The sequence below is a fragment of the Astatotilapia calliptera genome, chromosome 20, assembly GCF_964374335.1.
Source record: "Astatotilapia calliptera chromosome 20, fAstCal68.1, whole genome shotgun sequence".
Taxonomy (NCBI): Eukaryota; Metazoa; Chordata; class Actinopteri; order Cichliformes; family Cichlidae; genus Astatotilapia; species Astatotilapia calliptera.
In genome coordinates this window covers 20,091,600-20,118,747 of record NC_137441.1, presented here as the reverse complement: position 1 = coordinate 20,118,747, position 27,148 = coordinate 20,091,600, and the positions used below count along the sequence as shown (strand labels likewise).

General features: G+C 38.8%; 2 protein-coding genes and 3 long non-coding RNA genes across 10 annotated transcripts in view; 3 read left to right on the top strand and 2 right to left on the bottom strand.

The window, feature by feature from the left end:
- Positions 1-244: 244 nt before the first annotated feature.
- Positions 245-5,770, bottom strand: LOC145422783 (uncharacterized). Its single transcript, XR_013904043.1, has 3 exons — positions 5,622-5,770; positions 3,510-4,038; positions 245-3,215 (listed from the first exon to the last, which is right to left on the bottom strand). It is a non-coding gene; the product is annotated as an uncharacterized LOC145422783 (long non-coding RNA).
- LOC113012902 (uncharacterized) lies at positions 1,300-5,334 on the top strand. The gene is made up of 3 exons (XR_003270775.2): positions 1,300-1,439; positions 3,603-3,686; positions 3,895-5,334. It is a non-coding gene; the product is annotated as an uncharacterized LOC113012902 (long non-coding RNA).
- A 1,937-nt stretch (positions 5,771-7,707) lies between the features above and the next one.
- Positions 7,708-13,706, bottom strand: LOC145422784 (uncharacterized). The gene is made up of 2 exons (XR_013904044.1): positions 13,570-13,706; positions 7,708-9,684 (listed from the first exon to the last, which is right to left on the bottom strand). It is a non-coding gene; the product is annotated as an uncharacterized LOC145422784 (long non-coding RNA).
- Positions 11,663-17,778, top strand: pofut1 (protein O-fucosyltransferase 1). Of its 3 annotated transcripts, none has more exons than XM_026155080.2 (7): positions 11,663-11,825; positions 12,611-12,732; positions 13,036-13,218; positions 13,389-13,501; positions 13,608-13,800; positions 15,499-15,741; positions 16,413-17,778. In XM_026155080.2, the coding sequence occupies exons 1-7, from the start codon at positions 11,687-11,689 to the stop codon at positions 16,605-16,607; spliced, it is 1,188 nt and encodes a 395-aa protein (XP_026010865.1). In that variant the 5' UTR covers positions 11,663-11,686; the 3' UTR covers positions 16,608-17,778. The 3 variants fall into 3 exon arrangements, with proteins under 3 accessions (XP_026010865.1, XP_080150710.1, XP_080150711.1); XM_080294584.1 differs by having other exon boundaries at positions 12,611-12,750; XM_080294585.1 differs by lacking the exon at positions 16,413-17,778 and adding an exon at positions 16,264-16,406 and having other exon boundaries at positions 12,611-12,750.
- Positions 17,779-18,899: 1,121 nt separating this feature from the next.
- The window catches only part of LOC113013693 (kelch-like protein 7), a 10,171-nt gene continuing 1,922 nt past the window's right edge, over positions 18,900-27,148 (top strand). Inside the window, exons 1-10 of one of the 4 annotated variants that reach the window (XM_026154803.2) lie at positions 18,900-19,046; positions 21,045-21,168; positions 21,481-21,583; positions 21,992-22,085; positions 22,995-23,119; positions 23,188-23,363; positions 23,509-23,683; positions 24,055-24,158; positions 24,589-24,805; positions 24,959-25,160. In XM_026154803.2, the coding sequence (XP_026010588.1) occupies positions 21,061-21,168; positions 21,481-21,583; positions 21,992-22,085; positions 22,995-23,119; positions 23,188-23,363; positions 23,509-23,683; positions 24,055-24,158; positions 24,589-24,805; positions 24,959-25,160 (1,304 nt within the window). In that variant the 5' untranslated portion in view covers positions 18,900-19,046; positions 21,045-21,060. Of the gene's footprint in view, positions 19,047-19,370; positions 19,681-21,041; positions 21,169-21,480; positions 21,584-21,991; positions 22,086-22,994; positions 23,120-23,187; positions 23,364-23,508; positions 23,684-24,054; positions 24,159-24,588; positions 24,806-24,958; positions 25,161-27,148 lie in introns of those variants that run through there. The other 3 variants (XM_026154802.2, XM_026154800.2, XM_026154801.2) reach the window with 3 other exon arrangements.

The following is a 27,148-nucleotide window of genomic DNA, read 5'->3' as shown; positions in this document are numbered from 1 at the left end:
CACCTGCAGCTTATCTTCACTCTGCGCATTGATTTTAAACAAGAAAACCTTTAAAACAATTAGAAAGATGTTTGAAAACAGAAGCTTCTACAATGTCTAAAATGCAGGCTGTGCCCAGACTTGAGTAAAGAGGGGAGGGCTTAGTTGTTAAGCTATGAATGCACTTGTTCGATGCTTTGCTTTTTCTTATTTTTATTTATCTTGTTTTTTTTAAGAAGCTCAACAATAATGAGGAAACCACTGATAATTTAAAAAAAAAGAATTTTCTGTTTATTAAATGTAGTATTTGTTTATTTCAGCCTTTTTGCTGGAATAACTACGTCAATATTTAGCTACAATGGGAGTCTGCGTTTTAAGAACCATCAAGAACATAAGATTTCTCATAACGCCACTTCATCATCATTTCGCTATTGTTATTTATAATTGGGGGGGGTGGATTCAACTTGAAAAACATTTTTACCCTTAAATGCGTTATAAAAAAAATACAAAACCACTTTATTGAAATTAATGTGCTGGTATAATTAAGGTGCTTTTTAAAGGTATCAGAAAGTGAAAACATGGCGCCAGATAACGAGTAGGAGTTCCAGCCCACAAGCTGGAATGTGGATGATCACCCCGGGTCCCCACGTGCTGAAGGCTACCGGTGGTTGGTGGTGGTGGTGGTGGTCCCGTTGCTCTCTCTCCCATCTTGTGTGTCCTTTGGGGAAGGGGGAGGGGAGAAGGGTGAAAGAATTACTTCCAGGGCACATCAACTCGTTTCCTCATCACCCTAACTGCCTCTCCGGCACCACTTCCCAGCCCCTCCACAGGCTGCCAACGGTCCCACCGCCGAGCCCGCAGGGTGAACGTGTTTGTGCACAGCGCCGGAGTGAGTGAAATGAGAAGGGGTGTCTTCAATAATGCGGCATGGCAAAAGTTCTTATGTTCTATTTTCATACAAAAAATAAAATACTGTTTTTAAAGATCAATACATATATTTGTGTAATTTTTGAATTGCATAAATGATTCAACTTATTCCGAAGCCTTTGCATCATGTTGAAGTGCAAAATGCTTTTATTAAACAGAAACACATGATTCAAAATCTTGCATTTAGGTGCTGACTGGCCAGTGAACAATTAAAATAAAAAATACATCACCATGCAGAATGCACTTATCCTGTTATTCGGATTTTCATGGGCAATTAGTCTAAATTGAAAAATTTCCGACAGAACATGAAAGCATCAAAAGCCTTTCGGCTTGTTCAATAAAGGGGAGCGGGGCAGAAAGTGTTTGTTGTTCGGGGCTGCTGTGCTGCACAACTACAATAGACGTACCTACTACAACGGTGTGCTGGAAAGAGCTTGCGGAAATGATGATGACGATGATGATGCTTTTTGTTTCCCGAACCACTTTTTTTTCCTGTTTTTTAAAGAAGAAGCTGCTTATAATAAGCCTATATTGTAAGTTGTTGTCTCGGACCTAAATGTTACTCCACTGGATCGGACCGGATATCTGTACCTGACGTCGCAGACTCGTTTATGTAAAACAGACAGGCTAAAAACCTCTTTAAACACGAATAGTGTTGAGATGTTTTGTTTTCTGTTCGTTTGTTTGTTTTGTTTTTTGTTTTTCAAAGTTTACTTTAAAAAGTCAGGTCGGTTTTTTGTATTCAAGCAGACTTTTATTTGGGGGGGGGGGGGGCAGTTAAATATTTAACTGTTAGACAAATAAAAGCAGGTCTGTCAACACAAGATCTGTAGGAATTAAAATTTCTCACAACAATTAATAGAACAAACGCATATTCAATAAAACCACATTTGTATAATTATTTTAAAGATTTTTTCATTATTAAAACAATTAAGCAACTGATACTAATAAAATATTCAGACAAACATAGAAAGCTCAGATTTAAAAATAGACAAATAAGGAAGTTATAAATAACATAAGGAAGGAAATAATTGCATTTTTATACCCATTTTTTTCTATTCATATTGGACATTTTTATTCTTAAATTAAGCCTAGACGTTCCATGAATTAATCTCTGAATACCAAGTGTAACAATTTGAAACTGTCCAAAAGCAATGACAAGTATGTACTTTGGATGAAATTATGTACTTTCTTTTGAATGCCAAAAGAAAGTACATAATTCTTCATTAAAGTTTGTTTAATGAAGAATTCTCTTTAACCTGATGCTACAGTTGTAGAAATTATCTGTGGATATAATAATGGTTTTAATGCTTTGAATGTAAAAAACTAGGAAAATCTTCCATTTTTGGACAATTTAAACCCTCAAAGGCCAAGGGCCGCTGGTCATGAGGTAGGGAAGTTGTGAGAATTTTTTATCTCCCAAAAACTACAAATACTACACTCTAGGTAATATTCTCAGAATATTCAAGGATTTTCCAACCAGGCTGTTAATTAAAATTGCCTTAGTCTGATAAATATTTGTGGGAATTAGGCACTTCAGCTGGAGTTCAAGCACTTGTGACTTAAAACGAATTAGTGCCATTTTAAGAGGGCCCTATTTTCTTTACTTTAACCACTTAAGGAGCAGGTGTCTTAAAAAATTGATCTGTTTAAAAATGTAAATAAACATTAAATCAAACTGAATCTTTAAATATATAAAATTTAGGAAAAAATGTTAATTTTGGATTTAATTCCAGCAAAAAGGATTTTAAAAAAGGTGGTGAAAACCCAGGAAAACTGATGCTTTAAAGATCACTTCAAGAACCTATAGGTTACTTAATAACCACTAGGATATTCAAACAGGTTATTAACATGTGATTTGGTAGAAAAAGAATGTCCTAAAGAGGTTGGGTCTTCTTTAAGTTAAAAGTAGCAAAGGTTCATTACACAAAAAAATCTCATAAGCAAATAGTTTAACAATTAAAGAACAACATCTCGATGTAAAACATGAACAGCTGGTAGACTTCACCATGTGTAGTAACATTAAAAGACCCCAGAAAAACCCTAACAAAGTAATGCACTTGTATTTTTTAGTACATTTGCAGTCTTACTGAGCAAAACGCTTCAGATGACATTTTAACTAAACACACATATAAGCATTTTCTCAGCTTCACATTCACGGCCAATTCAGAATCAGCAACGTCTCTAACGAGCATGTGTCAGACTAACAGGAGGAAACCTCATGTAGGCACAGGGAGCGCCTGCACTCATAAGAGCACCAATAAGGGTTTGAATCAGGAACCATCTTGTTGTCAGGTGACAGCACACCACTGTATTGAAACAAAAAGACAACCCAAAAACAAAAATGAGGCAACACACCATGCCACTGTTGTAGCTTTTTCTGAAATGTGTTTCTGGCGTCAAAATAAAAAAGGATATTTCTCATAAGCAGTTTGCGTCGTCTTTGCACATTTATTTTCATTATATACAAAATTAACAGATTAACTGCATTCTGTGTTTGTGAACTTTTTGCAGACTGGGCTGTAGGACTTTCTTTGACATCAGCTGTATATTTTGCTACCATCAGTTGTACTTTCACAAAGATTATACATTACAGATTTTACCTGTGGTACGACTAATGTATGACTAAATTCAGCTGACCACGCTGCCTTTGGTGGGATCTGATGTAACCGCTTTGGTTGTTTTTCCCCCTGCAGCTTCTTCTGTTAGGATCCTATAAAGCAAACAGAAACTGGACAAGAATAGATGATAGAGAAACAGAAGGTCTGAAGATGGATGAGGTGAGGCAATTTCCTGGCATAAACAGTGAGATTTCTTTCATTATGCCTTTGTTTGTTTATTTGGATTACAGTGTGGTTTGCTGCAACCGCAGTCAGGTTGATTGCAGTTGTTGCGTGGTGGGCTGTTATTTACATCTGTGGAGCAATTTTTACTAACCTATGAAATGCCACAACATGACATCCTCTGATTCCTCTGTCTTTTTCTCAGCCCTGTAGACCATGCAGGAAAAGCCCTCACATGCACAGCAGCAGCCACCACTCCCCTGCATGTTTCTGGCTACCACACACCTAATCAGTCCTGATTAGATGCACTGTGAGGGACGAGGAAGCCAGAAGTTTCCTTTGAGAAGTTCTGATGACAGGACAGAAGAAAGCAATGGGCTCCCTTAAATAAAGCCTTCATCAGGCTCTGGGAAGAAACATGTGGCTCTGTTTATGGCAGGGTATACCAGTGTTCTGTTCTCCAACTGATCTTGCAGTGTCATCTTGATTTACCTCCTTCCTTTAGCACGCTTTACTTCACAGCTATTACTTTAACACCGTCAGCTTCATATAGACGCACGCTCAAGCTCCTCTGTAAGTACACATGCACCTCTAAACTTAACGTATTGTGGCAAGCACTCACACACCCATCTACACAAACCAAAGAGATCCAAAATCAGCATCAGCAAGCACAATAGCAATTAGTAAGGGGGACAATTTGTTCACATCTGGAGTGGATTTGCTTGCCACCAGAATACCCAGCAATCTCTTCTTTCAGGGTCTGGCACAGTGGGAAATGACTATGTGTGTTTTTATGTGTTTTGTTTAAAACAGATGGGCGGTTTACATTAGTGGGGATGGGTGATAAACAGCTTAGGAGGGATGGTGGGGAACCACCAGGACATCATTGTCCCGTCCAGCTACACAGAAATGGCTGAGCATTCGACTGAAAGCTAGACAGAGACGATACATCTGCATGATGTAACCACTGAGCATTTGGTGTGTGATAATTTCTGGGCAGAAGTTCTCTGCGATGAGGTGGGGTGTCAAGTCACAGAGAGCAAACATCAGAGTTCTGCAGGAGGTTGATAAGGTAGATGGGTGGAGCTGCAGAGCTGTCCAGTTACACAGTCATCAGTTACATCATGAAGGCACTCTGCCCCAAAAATTATTTTAAAAAAGAGTTTTAAATTAATAGTTAATGAAAATACTCAGTCATGAAATGATTTATTTTTTTTGCTTTATATGCAAAAACAGGACAAAAACAACACTTATTGAACAGAATAAGTGTATCTGATAATGTGCTTGAGGGAGTGTTTGTAGGTGTGCACAGTTTTAGTAAGCCCAGAGGTAAAAATTTGTGAAAGAGAATGAAAAAATAAGAAAGGCAAGATGAATAACTATATAAATAAAGCCAATAATAATGAAATAAGAAGAAATGAATAGTAGAAAGATACTGTCAAGTTCTGTCTGTCTTCCAAGTCACTGCACTTATAAATAAAAGTCTGTTTCACATAGTAACATGTTGAAATAAGCACTGTGAGAAACTCTGAGGGAAAGTGTTTATATTTACTACACTGTTAAAAATGAAGTAATGTAAATAATGTTATATTTATGTGATAATTATTGTATGAATTAAATATTGTCACTTCTGGCGTACCCTGTACATTTGTCAGTATTCTTGGCAATACTGAGAATCAAGTAGTTTTGGTGCATAACTTAATCAAACAGGAAGTGAAAGGAACATACTGCATATCCAGGTTCAAAGGCTTGCAAGTCAGAGCACCTGCCTACACATTTGCTGTTTAAAAGCACAGTAATGTGAGTATCAGTTATAAGTTTACAAAACCGGTACAAAAAACATTCTGAACCATTTAAAAGGTTTTAGAATCACTTGTAGCTTTATCCAGATGTTCAGATGGCTTAGCTTAATTAGTTTAATTATCTACTTACCTTTCATTAATGTCCGTTATTGTGGGAACAACCAAAGTCTTATGTTACAGTCTTCATGTATGCCACTCAGACACACTAGGGCAAATGGGATATTTGTGTTTAAACAGAAAAATAAAGTTTGTTAATCTATCTATCTATCTATCTCTCTCTCTCTCTCTCTCTCTCTCTCTCTCTCTCTCTCTCTCTCTCTATATATATATATATATATATATATATATATATATATATATATATATATATATATATATATATATATATATATATATATATATATATGCTACTGTGCTGCTATAACTACTAATAGTAGCGCAGTACTATTACCCTATTACTACTTTTTTAGTGTTTTAGTGCTTTAGTCCAGCTTCATTTGAAGAGGGGCTTTTAGCATTTACAGTTTTAAAGGTTTAAAATATATTGTTTCAAATGTTGATTTTTGTTTAGTTGTTATTAGTTTCATGATTAACAGTCTCAGCGCTTGTTATGACAGTAGTGGTATTTTTAAGCCTTTATGACGTACAGACATGTCTCAAACATGCACTAAAGTCTTCTGTTGTGTTAACAAATTCAATCAAACTGACAAAGATATTTCTCATGTGTTTTAATTTTACTTTAGTTTGTTTTCAAATCTAACCTTTTCACTAGTCTAAACCTTTCTAGTGCATTCAGTTTTTATCCATGTCAGTAAATTATTATTAGCATGTATTACTAACATTTTCTAGAGGTAGATATTGCATTTTTGTTTGTTTTGGCATGTCCACGTTTAAATTTAAATAAATCTGTCAAGTGAGAAATATTTCTTATCATTAATAGCTTTAATGCTGCAAACTTTAGAATAGACTTTAAAGAGATAGTTTGGCTTTTTCCAATTTCATTAATAAGATAAATCTCCTAACATCAGTTTTGATACTTTGTGTGTTGCTTTTTGTTACATTCAGTCTACGTGTAGCTACAGCAGATTACTGAGAGGAACCAACAGACCAAAATAAAATAAGATAAAACACACACAAAGCTTAACATCCCTAAATACAAGAAAACCTTGAAGGTGAAACAGGTTTCTCTTAATTTTTCTCTATATCACTAAAGCAAACTGCTTCTAATAGATGGACCTACAGCAGCTGGAAACTAAAGAAAATCAACAGTAAACAGTTATTAAATTTGACCCATTTTCTACTACTTTTAAATTTAAATAAATCTTGAAAACCAGAATGAAATTGTAGGTGAAGTCAAAAGTAAAACTAAATATGAAAATCTGGTTAAAATGCAGGTAAATTAAGTTTTAAAAAAAATGTTTTTTTTAAATCAGAGGTTTGGAGCAATCTTTAATACTTGAAATGACACTTAAAAGTTAAATCTTTATAATCAAAATTACTTTAAAATTACTTTAAAAATACTTGGTTTCCAGAACTTGTCAGGCTTGCCGTTTTCACAGCAGACAAGTCCTCTTACAGCATGGATTTCATTGGTTTTTCCAAGTAATTTTTCTTGTCTTGAGCAACATTGGAGTAGTCCATCACAGTAAAATTTCTCTCAGCTTGCTGATACTAAGCTCTCTTGTAGCATCACCTGCAGGATTTCCATTTCCTCTATAATAGTTCCACTGGGTAGGTTCAGTTAAACTCTTTTCCACATCCCCTGTTTAGTCGAACTCTATATCTTCTCCAAAGTTTAACTTGGCTCTCTTCTATGTCAAGGTGTGTCAAGATATATTTACTATGTCTAGCTACAATAAGAGCACCTAGCCATTCCAGGCTGAGTAGGGTAAAGTTTTTTAGGTGCATCTGTTGTTTTAAATGTTTTCCAAGTTCATTACCAGTTTTACTTAATGCCTTTATCACAGAGGAATGGGTTGGAAAAACTCTTTCTCAGGTTTAGGCATTAACTTTTGCATCTTAAAACTCACTGAAGAAAGAAAATAGGAGGACTGTTTCTATTCTGTTTGTTCACAGAGTATTCACCCGGACAAAAAACATACCTCAGATAGTTCATGGACAACTGGTGTGTGTAACGCGATGCCTTTGAAGAGGTGTGTTTTTTTCTTCACCTCCATAGTTACAACATGGAGTTTTATTATATTTAAAAACACATAAACAAACAAAAAAGCTTTTATTATTGACACTCTTTTCTTCTACGTGGACAAATTTGTCAGAAAAACCTGTTTAACATGTGACAGCTCTGCATGCTAGATCTGTAAAATGACAGCACACCATACAGATTTCAGCTGAACTGAAAGCTGGGTTGTCAGGAACAACACATAAAGGTCAACAGGAGGAGGGTTGTTTTGAGGTTGACTACCTTATTTCCCTCTTGTGAAAGGCCACAAACAGTGTAGAATATGAAAGAAGTTAAAAACATAGCAGACAAATGGGGAAACATAAGTGGCATGTATGCATGTGTAGATGTTCTAATACTGAATACTACTAACTGAAAGCTTCTTCCTCTGCAGCTTGAAGAGTCGAAAAAGGAAATGAAACTGATAAAACCTTGGATAGTGAGGAAGAGCTGCACAAAAACTAAAATGCAAAAAAAGTTAGGTGAACATTTTTATGTTTGTTTGATTGTTGTGATCCTGTCACCTCAAGGAAGTCTCACGCTCTCTCTCCCTGTCTCACCAACTTTTTGTCTTTTTCTCAAACTCCGGCAGTGAGTTGTGGTTCTTTGTATTGTTATCTTCGCTGTCATCTGTAACAATGAGAAACAGTGTGTGTTCAAGGGATGGGGGAGGAGCAGACATCAAGAACGACACAGGAAAAGAGGGAAAGAGCAGCCAGCTGTTGAGCATCAGAGAAAAGAAAAACGAGAGTGATTGAGTACAAAGAGAGAATCGTTAGAACGGGTTGGCTGACCTGGAGGATGCAAAGGGATTAAGAATCCCTGAAAGCCCAACTAGAAAACCTCAGAGTCCTTTTCGTGTGAAACTCACAAAAAAAGTTCTGGACTTTGGTTATAATTTAAAAATATATAGTCTGTCTACTGTTTTAGCTGTTTTATGTAGATGTACATGTTTAGTTGTCCTTGGAGTAATTATAAAAAACAAACTATATGCAGATCATTCCAGTTGTGTCGCTCAGCCGCTTAGCTGTGCATAACAATCTCTTTATTGTGACATATTTAAGCAATTATCGGTTGATTCGGTCAAACAAGGCAGGCTGGCAGAGAATCATCTAAATAAAAGTAACAAAAGTTTGAGACCGCACCCAGGCCACATGTTGTCATGCCTACCCAGTACACTTGGTCTGGGCATGTTGAGCACACATGTGAACCTCTAATGACGAACACATAATGACAACACTCTGGGAGTGCTGCCCCTTCTCCCATCTGAGTCTTTATCACTGGATGTAGCATTGATTGGCTCCATCTGATTTACACCTGGGAATCTCAGGCAAAGCAGCAAGGACTAATGCAATATTTCTTTTCTCATACTGTGAACTCTGTGTGACCCCCTTCTTTGTCAGTCTGCAGGAATGATCAAAAGAGAAGTAGCAAACGCTTATTGTATGCTTTAAACCCATGATTTTCTTCCTAACTCAAAATATGTGCTGACACCCAGCGTTGTTCATTTTTAAAGGGTTAGTTCTACAGTTAGTTAATGCTATTCCTGTATGATTACTGTACATCCACTGTTTACTTCAACCATGCACTGTATATAAAGATAATGTTCTGTCTATATAATCACTGTTTTCAGCCAGCACTGCACTAACAGAATTTTGACTATGTTTAATCCAAAATCTGTTAAAACCAGACTATGATTTATAGACATTTTACATAAAAACATTACAATATATACAATGTATAACTTTGATAGGGCACAGAACTGTAAATAAAATAGGAGGTTCTAAACAAACAGAGCCATTCTAGTTGTTAAAAGCCACCACCGCTCACCCAATGACCAACTTGTACACATTATGAATGAAAAATTCAGCTTTAGTCTCAAAGCATAATGTTTCCACCTCCATGCTCGAGAGTATGATATTCTTTGGGATTTGGCATTTCTTTTCTTCAAACACATCAGGTCAAGTTGATGCCAAAAAAAAGGATTTTGGAGAACCCCCTTTGGAGAACAAACCTGTGGAGAATAAGGCAATATTTATGAAACCCTCTACCGCAACAATGATTTGGAGCAGAGCAATTTACAGTTGTGTAAATAAATGCTTTCAGGTGCATCAGCTGTGGTTAACAGCAGGCTAGGAGCTAGAGGTACTGTTTTTCTCATGGACAATTGCAAAACGTAAATTAACACTTTTTGTTTAACACATGGTTAAAAAGTGATACGACTTCTCAGATATTCATTTTGGGAATATGGCTGATGTCTCAGTTTAGATAGAAATGGGCTACAATTCACCCTGATGAAAATAAATCATTCATTATTCAAGCATCATTTTGTATTTGCATTTTCTGCATATAAGATGGTTTAGAATGTAACTGCAATGTTATTTCCTGTATTCCCTCAAAATCTCAGTTAGCTGCTAGCTTTAAGCAAAAGAGTCCTGTATGAACACAGTTGGATTTTTTAAGTTTTGAATCTTCAGTTTCCTCTTCTTAGCTGATAGGAGTGGCACCAGGTGTGATCTTTTGCCACTGTAGCCCATCTGCTTCAAGGTGTGTTCAGAGATAATCTTCTGCATACCTTGATTGAAGCAAATGGTTATTTCAGCTACTGCTGCCTTCCTACCAGCTCAAGGCACTCTGGCCATTATGGGTCAGAGTAGAAGGCATTTTTAACCCAGAAAACTGCCACCCACTTGATATTTTCTGTTTTTCCACACCATTCTCTGAGGTGATTGTTGTAAAAATCCCAGCAGACCAACAAGTATGCCAACTAAACAGTTTTGTCTTCATCCTTTTCAAACACGACAAACATTTTGTTCATATTCACTGCAACATCTTAGTTATTCCAAATTTTAGATAAAACAGTTGAATAAATCACAAAACTATCAAATCAAATGTGCAGAGCTAACTGCTGTGGCAAACCCTTGTGCAACTGAAAGGATCTTCTATTTGGTTCAGATTTGAGTCATTTTACTTTTTTTAATCATTTTGAAGTTTGGACTGTTTTGTGAAGGTGCTGCTTCAGTTCAGTTGATGGTAAATGGACTGGGGCTTATACAGCGCTTTTCTACTCATCTGAGCATTCAAAGCGCTTTACGAAACTTGTGCATTCACCCATTCGCACAAGCACATCTTTCTAAGTGCTTCATAGCTAACATTCACATGGCTGCATCGGAGAGTAATTAGTATCTTGCCCAAGTAAACTAGGGGAAGCCAGGAATCGAACCACCAACCTTCCAATCAGTGGATGACCTGCTCTACCACCTGAGCTACAGTGGGTGGCTGTGGGTGGCTGTAGCTCAGGTTTTAGAGCAGGTTTTTTGATCTTTAAAAACTGAATGTGAAGACAATCACCAATGCCATTCATAAAGAAAATAATAGTTAGATGCAATAATGTACAAAATTGGCTCTATTGCTTATGTTTAAATCGGTTCTACTGTTGCTTATTTAGTAAGTAAGAGTTAATTCTTTAGAACCTGGGCGCCAAACATAAGGCCAAGCTGATTCTGGCCCCCATTTCCAAAGAAATCCCCCCCCCTCCCTTTCCAAAGTAATTAAGTAATAGATAAACAATAATAATTAAAACACAGGTAAGTTCCTGTTTTTTCACAGAAATTTTTATTTTTTACAATGAAAAAAATACATTTTCTGTTAATTATTGTGAATTACATCTGGGCATTTCTACAGCAGCATTTCTGCATCATACAGGAAAACTGAGATGTATTGTTGAAATCCCTTTCCTTATACTAAATGGGGTTAAATATGTAGTTAAACATCTTTAATCTGACAAAAAGTTTCACTGTTTCAAATCCCTAAAATGTCAAACTGCGAGGAATAGCTACCTGATATTTTATGATCTTCGTATTTCTTTTCTACTTGGATATACACCCATTTTGTTCGATAAAGACCAAAGATTTTACCAGGAGTGCACTTTAGCACCAGTGCAGTAGGTGGCAGCAAAGTTTGAGTTGAACTATTGAAAGAAACCCAAGGAATTGTGGGATGTGACATGAAGCACAATGGCGGTTAAACAACAGAACATTGACGGTCTTTCACTAAAATGTTTATTCTTATCACTTCTACTCCAAACTTGTCGAACCTTTGCCGAAGAGCTGCAGTGGGATGCGAATGGCTACGTTTTGTACTGCCCGTGCATGGGTAAATCATTCTTTGTAGCTACATGCGCTCATTCTGCCGGAGTAACACAGTTAGCGAGTTCAAAAGTTTTTCATGCCCGTGTATGAGTTCACAGAGCCAGGAGCTGTCCCAGGGGGTGCTTGTTATTTCGGAGGTAGTGTTTTTACAGTGAAGCTGAGTAGAGAGGACCTTATAAAAATAAACGCTGAACTTGGAGAACATTTGAGCAGCTAAAATATATGTCTTTGTATGCTCAGACAGGAGGGGCGCTTTCAGCCCTTAGAGCGAATGAAATAAGAAATACTAATCATTCCTACTACTAATGAAGTAAGAAACTTACTTAAATCAAGGACATTGCAAAAATTAACAGAAGAGCTGTACGCAAAAACACAAGTTGGCATCTCCGTAAAATTTGTCAGCTGATTAAGCATGATCTGTTCTAAAATTAGTTTTCTACTACACGCTTCCCTTCCATTAATGCACTTACGAGACAGCGATGCCGTGACCTGCTGTTGCTTACCAACAATAAGATTTAGTAAATTTAGAACAGATATTAAGAATGTAAAAGTGTGTGTATGTATATATACTCATAACAGCGGCTTACAGACATTTTCGTAGTTTTCCTAGCTTTTGGCCATCCATTGCAATGAAATGACTATAATGTAGTTATGTTTTCATGCCTCGTTAACTTGTTTAAACAACGAACTTCCTTGTAGTAAATGTATGTCACACATGCCATGTGAAGGAGCACAAAGTTTACACTGATAGATAAGTGCAACTTTATGCACATTATGCATGTTATTCAGGTCGCTTTGGAAACCAGGCTGACCACTTCCTAGGATCTCTGGCCTTTGCAAAGATGTTGAACCGAACCCTGGCAGTCCCTCCCTGGATAGTGTACCGCCATCACACACACCCCTACACCAATGTAAGTCCAGGCAGCAAGGTGAGAGCAAAGCTGTTGTTAAGTGTACTGTGTGGTGTACTTTTAGTATCCCTTTGGGAAGTATCAGAGGTACTGGTCACACGCTGTATATCAGAACAAATGACATAAAGCTATTTTTCACACATGCACTGCAGCCCTAAGCTTTAGTAGCAGGTACTTGTCAAAAATATACATAAATAGCTAGAGCATATCTGTCTAACACAAATGTGATTTTGTTAAAGCTATTACACACCAAGTCTTAAGGTGGCTGTGTTGTTTTATTCCACTCTTATGTATTCTGTTCAGGTCCATGTTCCCTACAGCGAGTTCTTCGTGCTGGAGGCTTTGTCTGCCTACCACCGTGTGATCAGCTTGGAGGACTTCATGGAGAAGCTAGCCCCCAAATACTGGCCTTCAGGACAGAGGAATGCCTACTGCTTTGAGACGGCGGCCCATCGGAGTAAGGACAAGAAGTCCTGCCCAATGAAGGTGAATTAGAATCTAAAAGAAACCTTATCTGGCTTAATGTGATTAGCCACAGGTGAAATGCTGCCCTCTGGCGGTCCACGGACAGTCCACAGATTATATATTGTATATTGATCAGAAGCTCCTGTTTGAACATTCTAATATGGCCAGATTATCCCGATTTATTTTTTCAGGATGGGAACCCATTTGGGCCATTCTGGGACTATGCCGGTGTGGACTTTGACAAGTCTGTCTTATTTGGTGGGATTTCCTTCAGTGCCTATCACCAACCTCAGTGGATGAAGAAGTGAGTACATGTCAGTGCAGGTATACACAGAATTATTAAAGGTGACATAAAACATTAAAAAAACCTACCTCATTCACTATTCCACTGTTTCATGCTCTTGGGTTAGGTTTCCTCCCTTTGAGCACCCTGTCCTGGCCATGCCTGGGGCTCCAGCTCAGTTTCCAGTGATAGAAGAGCATGTGGGCCTGCAGCGCTATATAGTTTGGTCAGACAAGATGGTGAAGGAGGGAGAAGAGCACATTGCCACCTTGCTGACCAGGCCATATGTTGGCATCCATCTGAGGATTGGCATAGACTGGGTGAGATAAGCTTGACAAGCCTGGACACAGAGGGTTTTATTCACATGCTCTCTTATGTGCAGCCCCTCAGTCTGAAAAAGTGAGTTGTTTTAGCTCCTTTTCCTTCAGAGCCACAGATCTCTTAATTGGCTAGCACTTGCAAACAGAAGGTTGGGTGGGCTTCTGGGTGAATTCATGTGCTGCATCACAGACATACCTGTGATGGTCCAAGTGTCTCTGCACAGTCTGTTTTTCATGAGAGAGCTAAATTGGCCATAGGTATGAATGTCAGTGTGAATGGTTATCCGTTTCAGTCCCAATCTGGGTTTGTTCATAGCAGTAAATGAATATTCATTCATTGCATCATTGAGGCTCAATTCAGTTTTATTTATATAGCGCCAAATCACAACAACAGTCGCCTCAAGGCACTTTATATTGTACAGTAGATTCTACAATAATAGATACAGAGAAAAACCCAACAGTCACATGACCCCTATGAGCAAGGTCTTCCTATGAGTGGGAAGGAAAAACTCCCTTTTAACAGGAAGAAACCTCCGGCAGAACCCGGCTCAGGGAGGGGCGGGGCCATCTTCTCTCACCCCAACCAGGGTGAGAGAAGGAAGGCAAGGCTCAGTGATGACTGACTAAAATCTACTGACAACCAATGTTCCCTCTAGTTGTTTAGGAAGGGGGGGAAGTTTTAGGAGTGATGGCGGCGTTTTGAGATGTGAGAGATTTGAGATGTTTAGCGCAAATCTTGTGTAGTTAGTGTGTAATGTAGTCAATAGTTTTGTTGTGTGTGTCAGAACAATGAGGTGTTACAGGAGTGATACATCTCCTGTTGTCAGGCCTGCAGGTATCAGGCTGTTGTTCTCCTTTATCTCATAGTGGACAGAAATTATTTTTTGGAATGGCACAAATAATTTGTGTGGCATCAAATTTGATGCAGAACAGCTGATTGTTCTGTAAATAGTTTGAAATGTTTATTTTAAAAAATGCCTTGGCTGCATTTTTAGGTAAACAGCTGCAAAAACCTTTGTTTGCATAACTCAGTTACTTTTTTGAAGAAGTAACTATATAATTAATTGCCCAACATTGGTCATTATATACTGTATTTTGCAGACAGAGAGTTACAGGACTCTGTCCCAGATGCCCAGTCTCCCAGACTCATACTCATAATACAAGTCAGAGCTTTATAAAAAAAAGAAAAGAAAAAAAGAAAGAAAGTGTGTTGTTTTCCAAATTGGAGTTCAAGTTATTTTTACTTAACATACTACACAGGTCACGAACAAGATTTTTTTTAATTTTCATTGTAAGTGGGCTAAAGCAGTTAATTAAAAGTAGTATAACATAAATGTAAATGCTGTAATTTGATTATTTTAATAAACCATGTAACTTGGATGGATTCGATACTGGCGTGAAAACAGTGCACACGTCTGCTGTTGGTCACAGTGGTCCAACGGGGTCTCAGGGAGTTTGTGTGTTCGCTCAGACACATCAAAAATTATAGGGAACATTGCTGACAACAGAGGAGGAGCAAGCCCATAAAAGAAACTATGCGGAAATGAAACAAGGACACAAATGAGGTCGATAAATGAAATATTTGTATTCATTTTTTCCCCTTTGGCTCATTGTATCCATATATTGTGAGGGAACAGTCAAACCTTATAGTCTGTACAGTTTATATTCTAACTTTTTAATCTTTGTCTCCTTTTCTAGCAAAATGCCTGCAAACTGCTGAAGAATGGCGATGCAGGACCTCATTTCATGGCCTCCCCTCAGTGCGTCGGGTATAACCGTCAAAAAGCCCTGCCCCTCACTATGGCCATGTGTCTCCCTGACCTAACTGAGATTCGTGGGGCTGTCAAGCTGTGGGTAAAGAAGACCAACGCCCGTTCTGTCTACATCGCCACAGACTCTGAATCGCACAGTCAGGACATTGAAAAGCTCTTCAAAGGCAAGGTGGGTTCTTGTGTGGAGAATTCATAAGTCTGTCATAAGCTTGTTTTGGCATCTTTGTCCTTAATGCTAACTTGAGGGGCTGGGAGGTTTGTGAGAACTTAAGAACCTTTCAAACTCTTTACAGAGTCACTAAAAATAATCTGGCTGGCTGTGAGCCCAGAAGCTTCACCCACATGTCGTTTATGAGGGGCAGCCAGTTAGAAAATGCTGGTTTAAAGGGAGGAGCTAATTTCATACTCCATTTACCTTAGAAGTCAGATAGTCAGATCCCAGCTTCAGTATCTCACAGCTGATTACGTTCATGCCACCATCTTGAATTGTGAAGTCGGGGTTGGTGTGGCTGCTGAGGTGGTGTTCCAGTTGTTAATTCAGACTGGGGACTGGATATTCTGACTTCAAATGGAACGCATCATAAAGCTACTCATTTTTTTACATATGTAATCTATAGGACGATAAAATATTTGAAAGCTGCATGTGACCTTACTCCATTATACTTCAATTTTGTATTTTTCTTTTTTGTAGTAAAGACATTTCCACCATAAAGTGATACATAAAAGCTACAATTTTTGTACCTCTAAGAGGAGGAATTCCCTGCTTTAAGACTCGAAGATCTGGAGCGAGACCTGAAGGAAAGCCCGTCTAATTTGTGGTTTCCACTGTGACCTCTGCAGGTGAAAGTGGTGAGTCTTCAGCCAGACTTTGCCCAGATGGACTTGTACATCTTAGGCCAGTCTGACCACTTCATTGGCAACTGCGTTTCCTCCTTCTCTGCCTTTGTGAAGAGAGAGCGGGACGTCCGCAGCCTTCCCTCCTCCTTCTTCGGTATGGACAAGCCGGGGAAATCAAATGCCAAAGAAGAGCTCTGATTGTCAGGCGTTCGTCCTCTGAACACTGATTCTAATTACATGTCATGAGGAGGCGAGAGAGTGTTCAAATCTCACACAATGGTTCACAATGTGTCCAGTAAGATTATAAATTAAGGCTACACGCATGTCTACTTTCAGAATGGGTTATGTGTGTTAAAACATGGAGAGTGCTGCTATCAGGAAACACTATTTAAATAAACGCTATTATAATGCAAATACAGTTTTTTAGGGAGTAAAAAACTGTTAAATTAGCAGATGTTTTAACAGTGTTCATCAGTCAGCCACACATTCACTCTGAGCTGTTTGTGGTACACAAGTGGAACCTATACTGCAATGAGGAGGCATAAATGTATACTGTAAGGACTGTCTGAAATACCAGTTTTTAGGCTCTGCATCTATGGGATAATCAACAGAATGTTCAGGGTTTCAACCAACAGGGGTTGGCAGCTGAACATGGCTTAAAAGTATAAGCAGAACCCCCTCCCCATTTTTACATTTAGTCAGAAAAAAAGTTATTAGACAGCAAGCATCAAGTGATCTAATGTCTTTGTTCCCTTTCATGTTTGTGCATCAACCTTTTTTGGTTCCCCATACTGAAGCCAGTTTTCCTTTCCTGAGGAAAACACGCCACTTCCCTAACATTTCCTTTAGGTACTGCCTTCAACAAACTGTAAAAGAGTGAATGCACACTCAGCAGTGACGCTCTGCTGCTCTTTCCTTTCCTTCCTCTATAACTTCCATAACATGGAGATCACAGTAACTGAGCCTGCTGTATATACCAGTTCGAGAGAGGGGAAGAGGAGACATTACCTCTCAGTTTAAAGGTCTCAGGACCAAAATCCATATGTGAACACCTGCACTGAAAGTTGTAATTTTGTTGATGTTTAAGGGAATTTAGATGTGCATACATGTGACGATGTATGTTAAGCTGGTAAACGCAATGATTTTGAAGTCAAATGTTTTTCATGTCTTTTTTTAAATCAATAAAGTCATGCACACTTTTTTTCTGAAGGACCAGCAGCCTGTTTACTTCCCTCTGGAAGCTTAGCTTTGAATCAGTTTGTCAAATCAGTGAACAGGCTAAGCATGTGGGGCCTTTATAAGTATTTTTCATAATGTGAGCTTGGATATTTTTTTATTCACAGCTGAATAAAGTTAATTTTAAGTTGTACATTTTGTGTATTCTTCAGTGTAATATACTATGCTTTCACATAATTACAAAATATATCTTAACTATATCCTACTTGCACCATTAAGTTCAGTTTTAATTATATTGCACCAATTCACAAAAAGTCACATTGTGGTGTTTTAGGGTAACAATAGTATTAAGAAGAATCCTCAATAATCAGAAGATGCCCAATATACAAGCACTTGGTGACAGTAGGAAGGAAAAACTCAATTTTAACAGGAAGGAAATTCAAGCAGAACCAGGCTCAGAGAGGAAATCTACCACAATTGGCTGGTGACAGAGAGGAGAGCAGAGAGACACTGGGGGAGAAATGGCACACTATGGGATAGACAGAGTTTAATGATTACTATTAGTTAAATGGATAATATGTCAAACTCTGAACACTGATTTGCAAATTATGGAATTTTTAGTAAAGAGGTAGGAATAAGTAAGTGTAAACTTCATTCTACTCCTTTGAGTATAGACGTATGGATGTAGAGATATTCATGATAACTTCACGTCTTTGTGTGTTTGCAAAGTTTTTCTTTTTCTTGTTATTTTAGCTATATTTACATATTAGAAATAAACACTGTTTTATTCTACTCTAATAGTGGCATATAAACAGAGAGGGTGAATGAAGTGAATATGTTAAGCTAAAACAGCATAACCTTTTCTTGAAAATGAACAGTTTTTGCACAAATCTGAACTCAAATCTCTTCTTAAATCTAGTTTCTTTCAGTTTGGCTTTTTTTTTTTTTAGTTCTTTTGTTTTTTTCCCCGCAGTTTCCAAGAAGAGCACTCGGAAAGGCTGCTCCGTTTGTGCCACAAGTTCATTCAAGATTCTTTATTTGTCACATGCATAGTTTTACTAGAGTTTACTAGACTTTAGAGTACGACGTGCACTGAAACGGTCCTCTACTACTGTGCATAAACAGGATATTATATACAGTAAATAGTTAATTATAAACATTAAGTATATTAAATAAAACAATCTGGAAATTTTACATTTAAAGTCTGAAAATGTACATTGTGCCAGTGGAATGTTAAAGTGTCTCGTGCATACATTACAACGTTCACGTTCCATGCAGTAACGCCAACACTTGGACTCCGCCCCCGGGCCTCGTGCTCAGTTTGAGTGTTCTTGAGTTAAAAGTGGCAAGTATGGCACGGATGTAAACAAGGTCACGGCCTTGACCCTTACAAAGCGGGACTTCCTGTAGTATAAAAGTGAGCTTTGCTTTCTTGCACTTGATCTGAGAGATCGGGTGCAGGTAGGTAACTGATTTGCTTTTTTAAAGCCACCATTAAATTCGCCATTTTGTGGTGCGCGTGCCCTGTATTCCTCCCTCGTTTCTTCTTGTCTGCCAGTTAGAGTTAGCTGGCATGCTAGCAATGGATAGCATGCCAGCTAATATTCAAGTGTTTGTGTAGACTGTTTTTTCTTTGAAGGTCCTACCCAATCAAACATAGCAAAACAATAGAAGTATTTTGCTAGGTGATGTCTGGCTATTTCATTGCTCTTTATGTAATTAGGATTTGGCACTACCTTCCAGCTGACTTCTCCCAAAAATTAGTTAATAGCTAGGTTTCATTTGACGTAGACGTGACGTCGACGTAAAGCGCGAAATTTGACTGGCGGTCGGAAGTGAAAAAGATAAGCGCAAAATCACAGACAGACAGTACGCAAAATGCCTATGTCCTGTTGTGTTTACGGATGCTCCAGTAGGTCGACCAGAGAAACTGATAAACGGTATTTTAGGGTACCAAAAATAGCCCAACGAAGAGGAGAAAAATGGAAAATTCTAACCGAAAAACGTAGGAAAAAATGGATTTTAAATTTACGTTTACAGTCGGGAGGAGCAGAGTCTGCCAATGCCTGTGTCTGCAGCGACCACTTCGTCAGAGGTAATGTTATGTTTGCAAACGAACTTATTAGCATTAGGTAGTCGTTAAATTCTCGTTTACTTAGTGCTTTTAAGTTAGTAGTCTAATATTGACTTGATTGGGACTATAGGCTGCCCAAGTGCTTTGGATCACGAAGAGTCGGAGGACTGGGCTCCGACGGTCAATCTCGGCTACGAACGAAAACCCAGATCGGAATCAGTTCTCAAACGAGAGAAAAGAATGAAGCTTAAGGCAGAACAGCATCGATGTGCAGAGGCGATTTTGGATATGCAACAGACGGCTGAGAGCCCGGATTTGAGCCTAGTGACAGTGGAGAACAGGCTACTAACCCTGCCATACAATTGCAATGAGCTGCAATCACTTCTCCATCCTCCTTTGCAATTACCCAAGTCTTCAGAGGTGTCTCGTTAGACCGCTGAGAATGGTTTACCTTGAAACAAACAACTGTCACTCTAACGAAGTCCTAAGGATGTGGCATGTTTGTTGACGTTAAAGCCGCTACCGCTAACTGTTAGCGTGTTTAAGATAAAGCAATATAAGAACAAACACTCACCCTTGCAAACACCAAACTGTATCCATCACGGAGACGTTTTGTTCCAAGGTTGTGGACCCACCCGCTGACAAAAAAATTGTACGCCTCCAGACTCTTGAAAGCTTTCATTTGCTGCCTAGTGTAGTAAGAAGTCTGGAGGACCAAGTAGTTGGTGATATCCACAGCCTCGATAGTAGGCAAATCCTTTACTTCTGTGGTGTATTCGGACATTTTCAAAGAATACGGATCACGTCCGATATATTTTTTAACTATCTGTTTATATCTCTCCCGAGAAACGGGGTCTAAAGTTGCACAATAGCTGCTCTCCTGACTCTCCACAGTGTCCTCCATGTTTACTTCCGCCCTCCACTCAAAAATCGCGCTGCCTCCGCACGTCATCAGAACCACGTGACCGCAACCCAACTATTGTTTTCTACATTGTTTGTTGGGGGCCAACGTCATTTGTACTGGTACTGGAGGCAGTTAAGAGCTAGTCTTCTCCTGAACTATGTGTGTTTGAACTGAAGGGAGGGGGATAAAAGAAGCTAGAACAAGAAACAAAGCTATTGGAAAGTGCTCTCCAGAACGTCTCACTTTTCAAGTTGTTGGGGCATCTCCTTCTCTGTAACCTGTCAAGCTCCTGCATCCATAAAACAGACATGGAAGTAACAAGTGGCCCAGTAGTGCTGTGAAAGCAAGTTTGTGTTTTGATATCGACATCTTTGATATTGCATGTCTGAGGAAATTTGAGTGTTGCTCACCTGGTTCAAGAGCAGCAGAAGGGAAGGAGTTTGAGAGAAACTGTTTACTGAAACATATCTTCTGACAGTAGCGCCGACATAAATGGGATGATGGCCTCCTCATCATGTGCCAAGAAAAATAACAGAAAAAGTGCCATCAGAGAGCGCACATGTCTGACCAACTACATGGGATTCCTTAACCACGTGAGAAAACAGGTGGGTGTTTAAGAATACAAAAGCCTGTAGACTAATGCTGCCAAAAGGCACGACTGTGGTTGTTCCCGTCTTGGTTCTTGTGCTTTGTAGTACAAAGCAAGGTTGACGGGTTAGCGACGCATACTGATGTTATTTTACTGATGAATTTCCTGTGTCACAAAAGTAACACAGGAAACTCTGATTTACCCGACTAAATAATTGGCGTCGCTACATTGGTAATCTCTGACTGGGGCTTTAGGTCAAACACAAGGAAAGTTTGACAAAGTTGAACTTGCTATCTAGTACACCTTTTTGATGACTGATTTTCTCCAGGGCAGCCTCTGTGATGTGACCCTTGTGGTTCAGGGAAAACGCCTTGCAGCACACAGAGCAGTGCTAGCTGCAGCCAGCCATGTCTTCAGACTTATGTTCACCAGTAAGGATAACACAAAACTACACAAAAGAACACACATTAATACTCTGCCTTGAGGCCTTACTACAAAACTGTCTCCAGAGAAACATCAGAGGAGCATCCCTCAGGTTGAGTAAAATAGAAAAAGAACCATGTGAGCCAAAATGTAAATATCTTGTAAAGACTAAAATGAAGTAACTGTGTGAGTTGAAACATAATGGTAAATCGACTCTGGTTTTGCTTGCCTTCCTTTTAATTCACAATATACATTTCATTTAACAAAATGGACTGCATTTGGCTTCAAACACAAAAGCTCAATGGTTTATTTCAACAAAGATGGCTAATTTCTGAAACGCGTATGGCTGTTGATGTAGTTCTGTTAATTGTTGTTAATTGTTTTATTTGTTTGTTTGATTTTCTTTTCACTTTCAGCCAGAATGAAGGAGTCTGTGTCTCCTGAGGTGGAGCTCAGGAGTGTTGAGCCTGAGATTCTTGAGCTGTTGCTTGAATATATTTATACCTCACAGTAAGTGTGTTTAAAACAGGGCTATACTGTGAAGCAAGTTGAACCCAATAAGGCTTTGTTTGTGTTAACTGGCTTGACAAAGCTTAAAACTACAGTCAGTGGTAATGGGTATCACAATAGTGGTTAGCAGTTTTTGTTTTGTTTTGTTTTGTTTTTTTCTTTTAAGCCAGCTTTCTGCTTCAGACTCTGTGTGCACTCACATAAAATGGGATTTTGACGTGTCACAAGTCTTATTCTGCACAGAATAATCCCTACACCGCGTTCCAAATTATTATGAAAATTGTATTTGGTGTCATAAAGATTAGATATGATGTTTTTCAATTAAATGCATGGATGGCACTGTGTCTCAGTGCTCTTTGGATCACTAAAATCAATCTCTGACACCTGTGACTATTAGTTTACCAGGTGAGCCTAATTAGAGGGGAAAAACTACTAAAGAGTATGTTCCACATTATTAAGCAGACCACCATTTTCAAGCTATATGGGAAAGAAAAAGGATCTCTCTTCTGCTGAAAAGTGTGAAATAGTGCAATGCTTGGCCATGGAATGAAAACCTTAGATATTTCACAAGAACTTAAGTGTGATCATTTTTCTGTGGCTGAGTCACAGCACACACAGGTTCATGCAGATAAAGGCATAAGGAAGGTTTCTGCCAGACAAATGCACTGGATTAAGAGCAAGCCTTTTTTTTTTTTTTTAATTTTTAAATTTATTTATTTTTTTATAAATGCTTGGCTCTAAACACATGCCGTAAATAAAAGAATAGGAGAGAACATGGCATTTTTATTCACTTTTAAACCAGAAAGCCTTAACATAACTAGTGCATTAACCTTACTTTGCAGTACACTCATCATATGGCAATAAAAGATTGTTTTCTTTTTTCATACTTTGTGTTTTGCCGTGTCCCAGAATCACAGTGGACAGTACTAATGCAGAGTCATTGCTGAATGTGGCCAACCAGTACCAGATTGAACCAGTGAAGATGATGTGTGCGAAGTTCATTTTTGGACAGATTGATGCAACAAACTGCCTGGGTAACAACAGAAACACAGACCTGCCATTGTGGATTTCTTTGAGTGATTCCTGTTCTGTGCTTTTGCAGGCATTTCAGTACTCTCAGACCGCATGAACTGTCCAGAGCTGAAGGCAGCAGCAGAGGAGTTTTCCTATCTCCACTTTACTGATGTCTGCAGACTGGATGAATTTCTAAATCTGGACATTGCACAGCTCGCGCAACTACTGCACCAGGACAAACTCACTGTCTACTGTGAGACACAGGTACCACAGTGTCGACTAAAATTTTATATTTAAAACAAAAAAATGTAGCCAACTGAAATCAAACTAGACCTGAAATTTAACTAAAGCAAGTTTAAAAACAAAAACACTGTAGAAAGCCTTTGTTCCCACATGTTGCTCCATTCAGGTTTATGATGCTGCAGTGCGCTGGCTAAAGTATAACATCCCAAGTAGACAACAGCATATTGTGGATGTTTTGAGGTGCATTCGCCTACCTCTGGTCCCCAAAACCTTCCTGTCAGAAACTGTAAAGACTGAGCCGCTCTTCCAGGACAACCCACACTGTTTACAGATGATCACCCGTGAGTAGCAAAATGGAGAGCTTGCACTCAAATTCAAGTTTAAGATATTCATGCAAGAATAGTGGCGTAACCAACATTCCCAATGAAATGATCTGCATCATTCAATGGAAGCAAAAAGTTTAAACTGATGAATTTCAGTAAAACCTGTTATACATGTTCAACATAATATTGTGGCTAATTGAATTCCAGGGTTTTGCTGGAATATTTTCTGGGTTTTGTGTGTATGTATATGTTGTTGCTCTAAATGGCCAGTATTGGTAATTTGGCTCGTCACGTGACACAGGCAAAGTTCAAATAGTTGCGATATTGCTTTCCACTGTGTAGATGGATCTATTCATTCACAAAAAAACCCTCATTGCTTTTTGCCTTAGGTGCAATGTGGGACCTTGGAGAGCTCAGCCAACCACGTCGCAAGAAGTACGACAACTGCATTGGTCTGTTTAATGGTAACCGCTGCTACTACTTTGACCCCAAGGTAACAACAAATATTTACCAATTCTAGCCACAGGGGCATCACTTCAGACTGTGTAATATCGTTTGGGTATGTGCTTTTTTAGCAGTTGCTTGATGCTTATTTACATTGCCACCTTAGGTAAATGTAGAGGAATCCCACTGATTACATATGAGCTACCTTTAACCTACTATAAGGAGGAAAAACTCTCAAAGTGACTTCCAGCTCAAGGCAGGCCAGCCATTTTTGGTGGAAGGTTAAGGGGAAATAAGATTGAGAAGATGAGCACGAAGCAACAAACAGTAAATGAGGCTAAATAGTGGTGCACATTAGTAGAATAACGATTTGGTTAATCTTCGGTGTTTGTTTGTTTTGTTGTTTTCTTTCAATAGTTCCATACAATAGCAGGTCTGTTCTAATCATTACACAAGTGTTGGTATTGCTTTCCATTCAGGATTACAGCTGGATGAGCATCAACTGCAAACTGTCAAAACGCCAGAATAGGGTGGGCTCCATTTTAGGTGGCTCACACAGCTTTCACATCAAACACACAGACTTCTACAACATTCTGAGGAATAGATGCTCCAGGCCAGGGCCACCAACACCTCGTGAGAACATGTCTGCTTGTGTTTTTGAGGGCAAGATCTTCACATCTGGAGGATCAGAAGCGGGTATGCATGGTGATATGTGTATCTCTTGAAGAGACTGTGGGCAGTGAATTTCTATAGTTTTGCTATGAATGTAGTATAACTTGTTATCGGTGGGGAAAGTTTCTAGCCATGTCTGCAAGCATATGTTTCTGATATTATGTATTGTTTTTGCAGGTGGGTCAGCTGTGGACCTCTTTGAAAGTTATGACACAATGACAGAGTCATGGCAGGTCAACACCAGCATGCTAGTGTCCCGCTGCAGTCATGCCTCAGTGGAGGCCAATGGGCTCATTTATGTTTGTGGAGGACTGACTGGCAACAGTGTTTCTGGTAGAGTCCTCAGGAACTGTGAGGTCTATGACCCCAGCACACAACAGTGAGTCACTACAGCTCTGTATGCTGCTTTTTTTTTTTTTTTTTTTTTTTTTTTTGTCTGTGTATGTTTGCAATGTTTGGGACTTTGTGCTTTAAAGGAGGTGTATGAATCAATGGGCATCAGGAGGCTAGCAAAGTTAAAGCTAAATGTATACCACTTTATTGCATGACTGACCAGTGTCACTGGCGATTGTGCATGGTGTTCCTGCATTACGCTGGAATTTTGATGAACTAGATAAAAGAAAAGTGGCAGCTGAAGTATTAGGCTACGTTCACACTGCAGGTCTTAATGCTCAATTCCAATTTTTTTTGATCAAATCCGTTTTTGTTTATTTTGTTTTTTGTCTGCTCGTTCACACTACAAATAAAATGCGACAGCAAACGCGCTCTAGTGTGAACGCTCAAAGCGGCTGCATGCGCAAAAGAAGACGTCACACACAACGCACTCTGTTTAGACCCAGAGCAAACTATATTGTTTGACTGATGGCCCTTAATATAAAGACTTCGGACTTCATGTTTCCCAATTTTTGCTTTAAGTTATTTTGTTATTTACATAATAATGTAAATAACCTAATAATGATCCTTATTGCTGTTTAAGAGAGGAGCGGTGCTTCAAAGGATAGTTGCAGATTTCTGTCAGAATCTGCAGGTTATACAGTACAAATAAAATGTTAACGTTTCTCCAACGTTGTCTTCCCAGCAGTTTTAGTCTGATATTATGTATTGTTTTTGCAGGTGGGTCAGCTGTGGACCTCTTTGAAAGTTATGACACAGTTCCCAGCTTTCGCCTGCAGTGTGAACGTAGCTTTAATCTTGCATAAGTAAGCACAAAAGTTACTGTTGTTGTACTGGCCACAGTGGACGCCAGTGTAAAAATACATGGTTTCCAGGTTTCTCCCAGTGCACAGTGGATCTTATAGCCACCCCGGCAGGTGGTCAACAAGGACACCAAAACTTGTGAAAACATGGGATTTCAAAATGATACCATAATGCATCTTCTAAAAATCTCGACCAAATTCGAAGTCAGAAGTAAAGTTTTCTGAACTTTTTAGTTTAATTCTATTTATATAATAAAATTATATAATTGATACATTATCAAGATTGTTAATAAGCTCATCCATAGATTGTATGGCTACATGGCCAATACCTTCTCATTAGTCCTAAGTAATGCTAATAAAATACTAGGAGCAGGATGATTGGTTGGTACAAACTCTGTCAAGTTAAAGTTTTATTTTATATAACACCAAATCACAACAGTCACTTCAAGGTGCTTTATATAGTAAAGATCCTACCGTAGTGGAGAGAGTTGGTGTTGGTGGCAAGGGAAAAACTCCTGTTAACCAGATAGAACCCTCTGGTTGAACCAGGCTCAGGATGGGGCAGCTATCAGCTGTGACTTTTTGGGGTGAGCAAGGGAAACGACAAAATGAACACTATGGAAGAGAACTGTAATATTTCAAACTCTTTAGCCAGGCTCCTCCGCCATTGCAGTGTTTGAAAAGTATTTTTATATTATTAATAATATTTTTATAATAAAGTATTGAAAAGAGTAATATTACAACTAGTTAGCTTCCGCCATTATTGGAAACTGGAATTGGCTGGGAGGTGCTATGAATTCTGGGATAGGTTGGGCCACGAAGTCCAGGGAAATGAAGGACTCATTTGGAGCAGCCTTCATTGCCTGGCTGTGACATAAACGGCCTTCAAATGCGGCCTCCGAAGCATGCAGCCCCTTAATTGGGGCATAGCATAAGTAACCATTGGTGGTTTTCAAGGCTTCATGTCAAAGCAGAGAAACTGATTATAGAATAGTTTTTGTACGTGGGTGTAAACCAGTCTATTTCTGCTTTGAAGCTGCACATTTTAACAATGGAATTTGGAGATTAATTTTGAACCAGATTTCAATGACAATTCCGGGAACTTTAGGGTTTTTGACACTTTGCTTTGGACATCGGTTTTCGGCACCAAGGTTGTCATTATCAAATATTT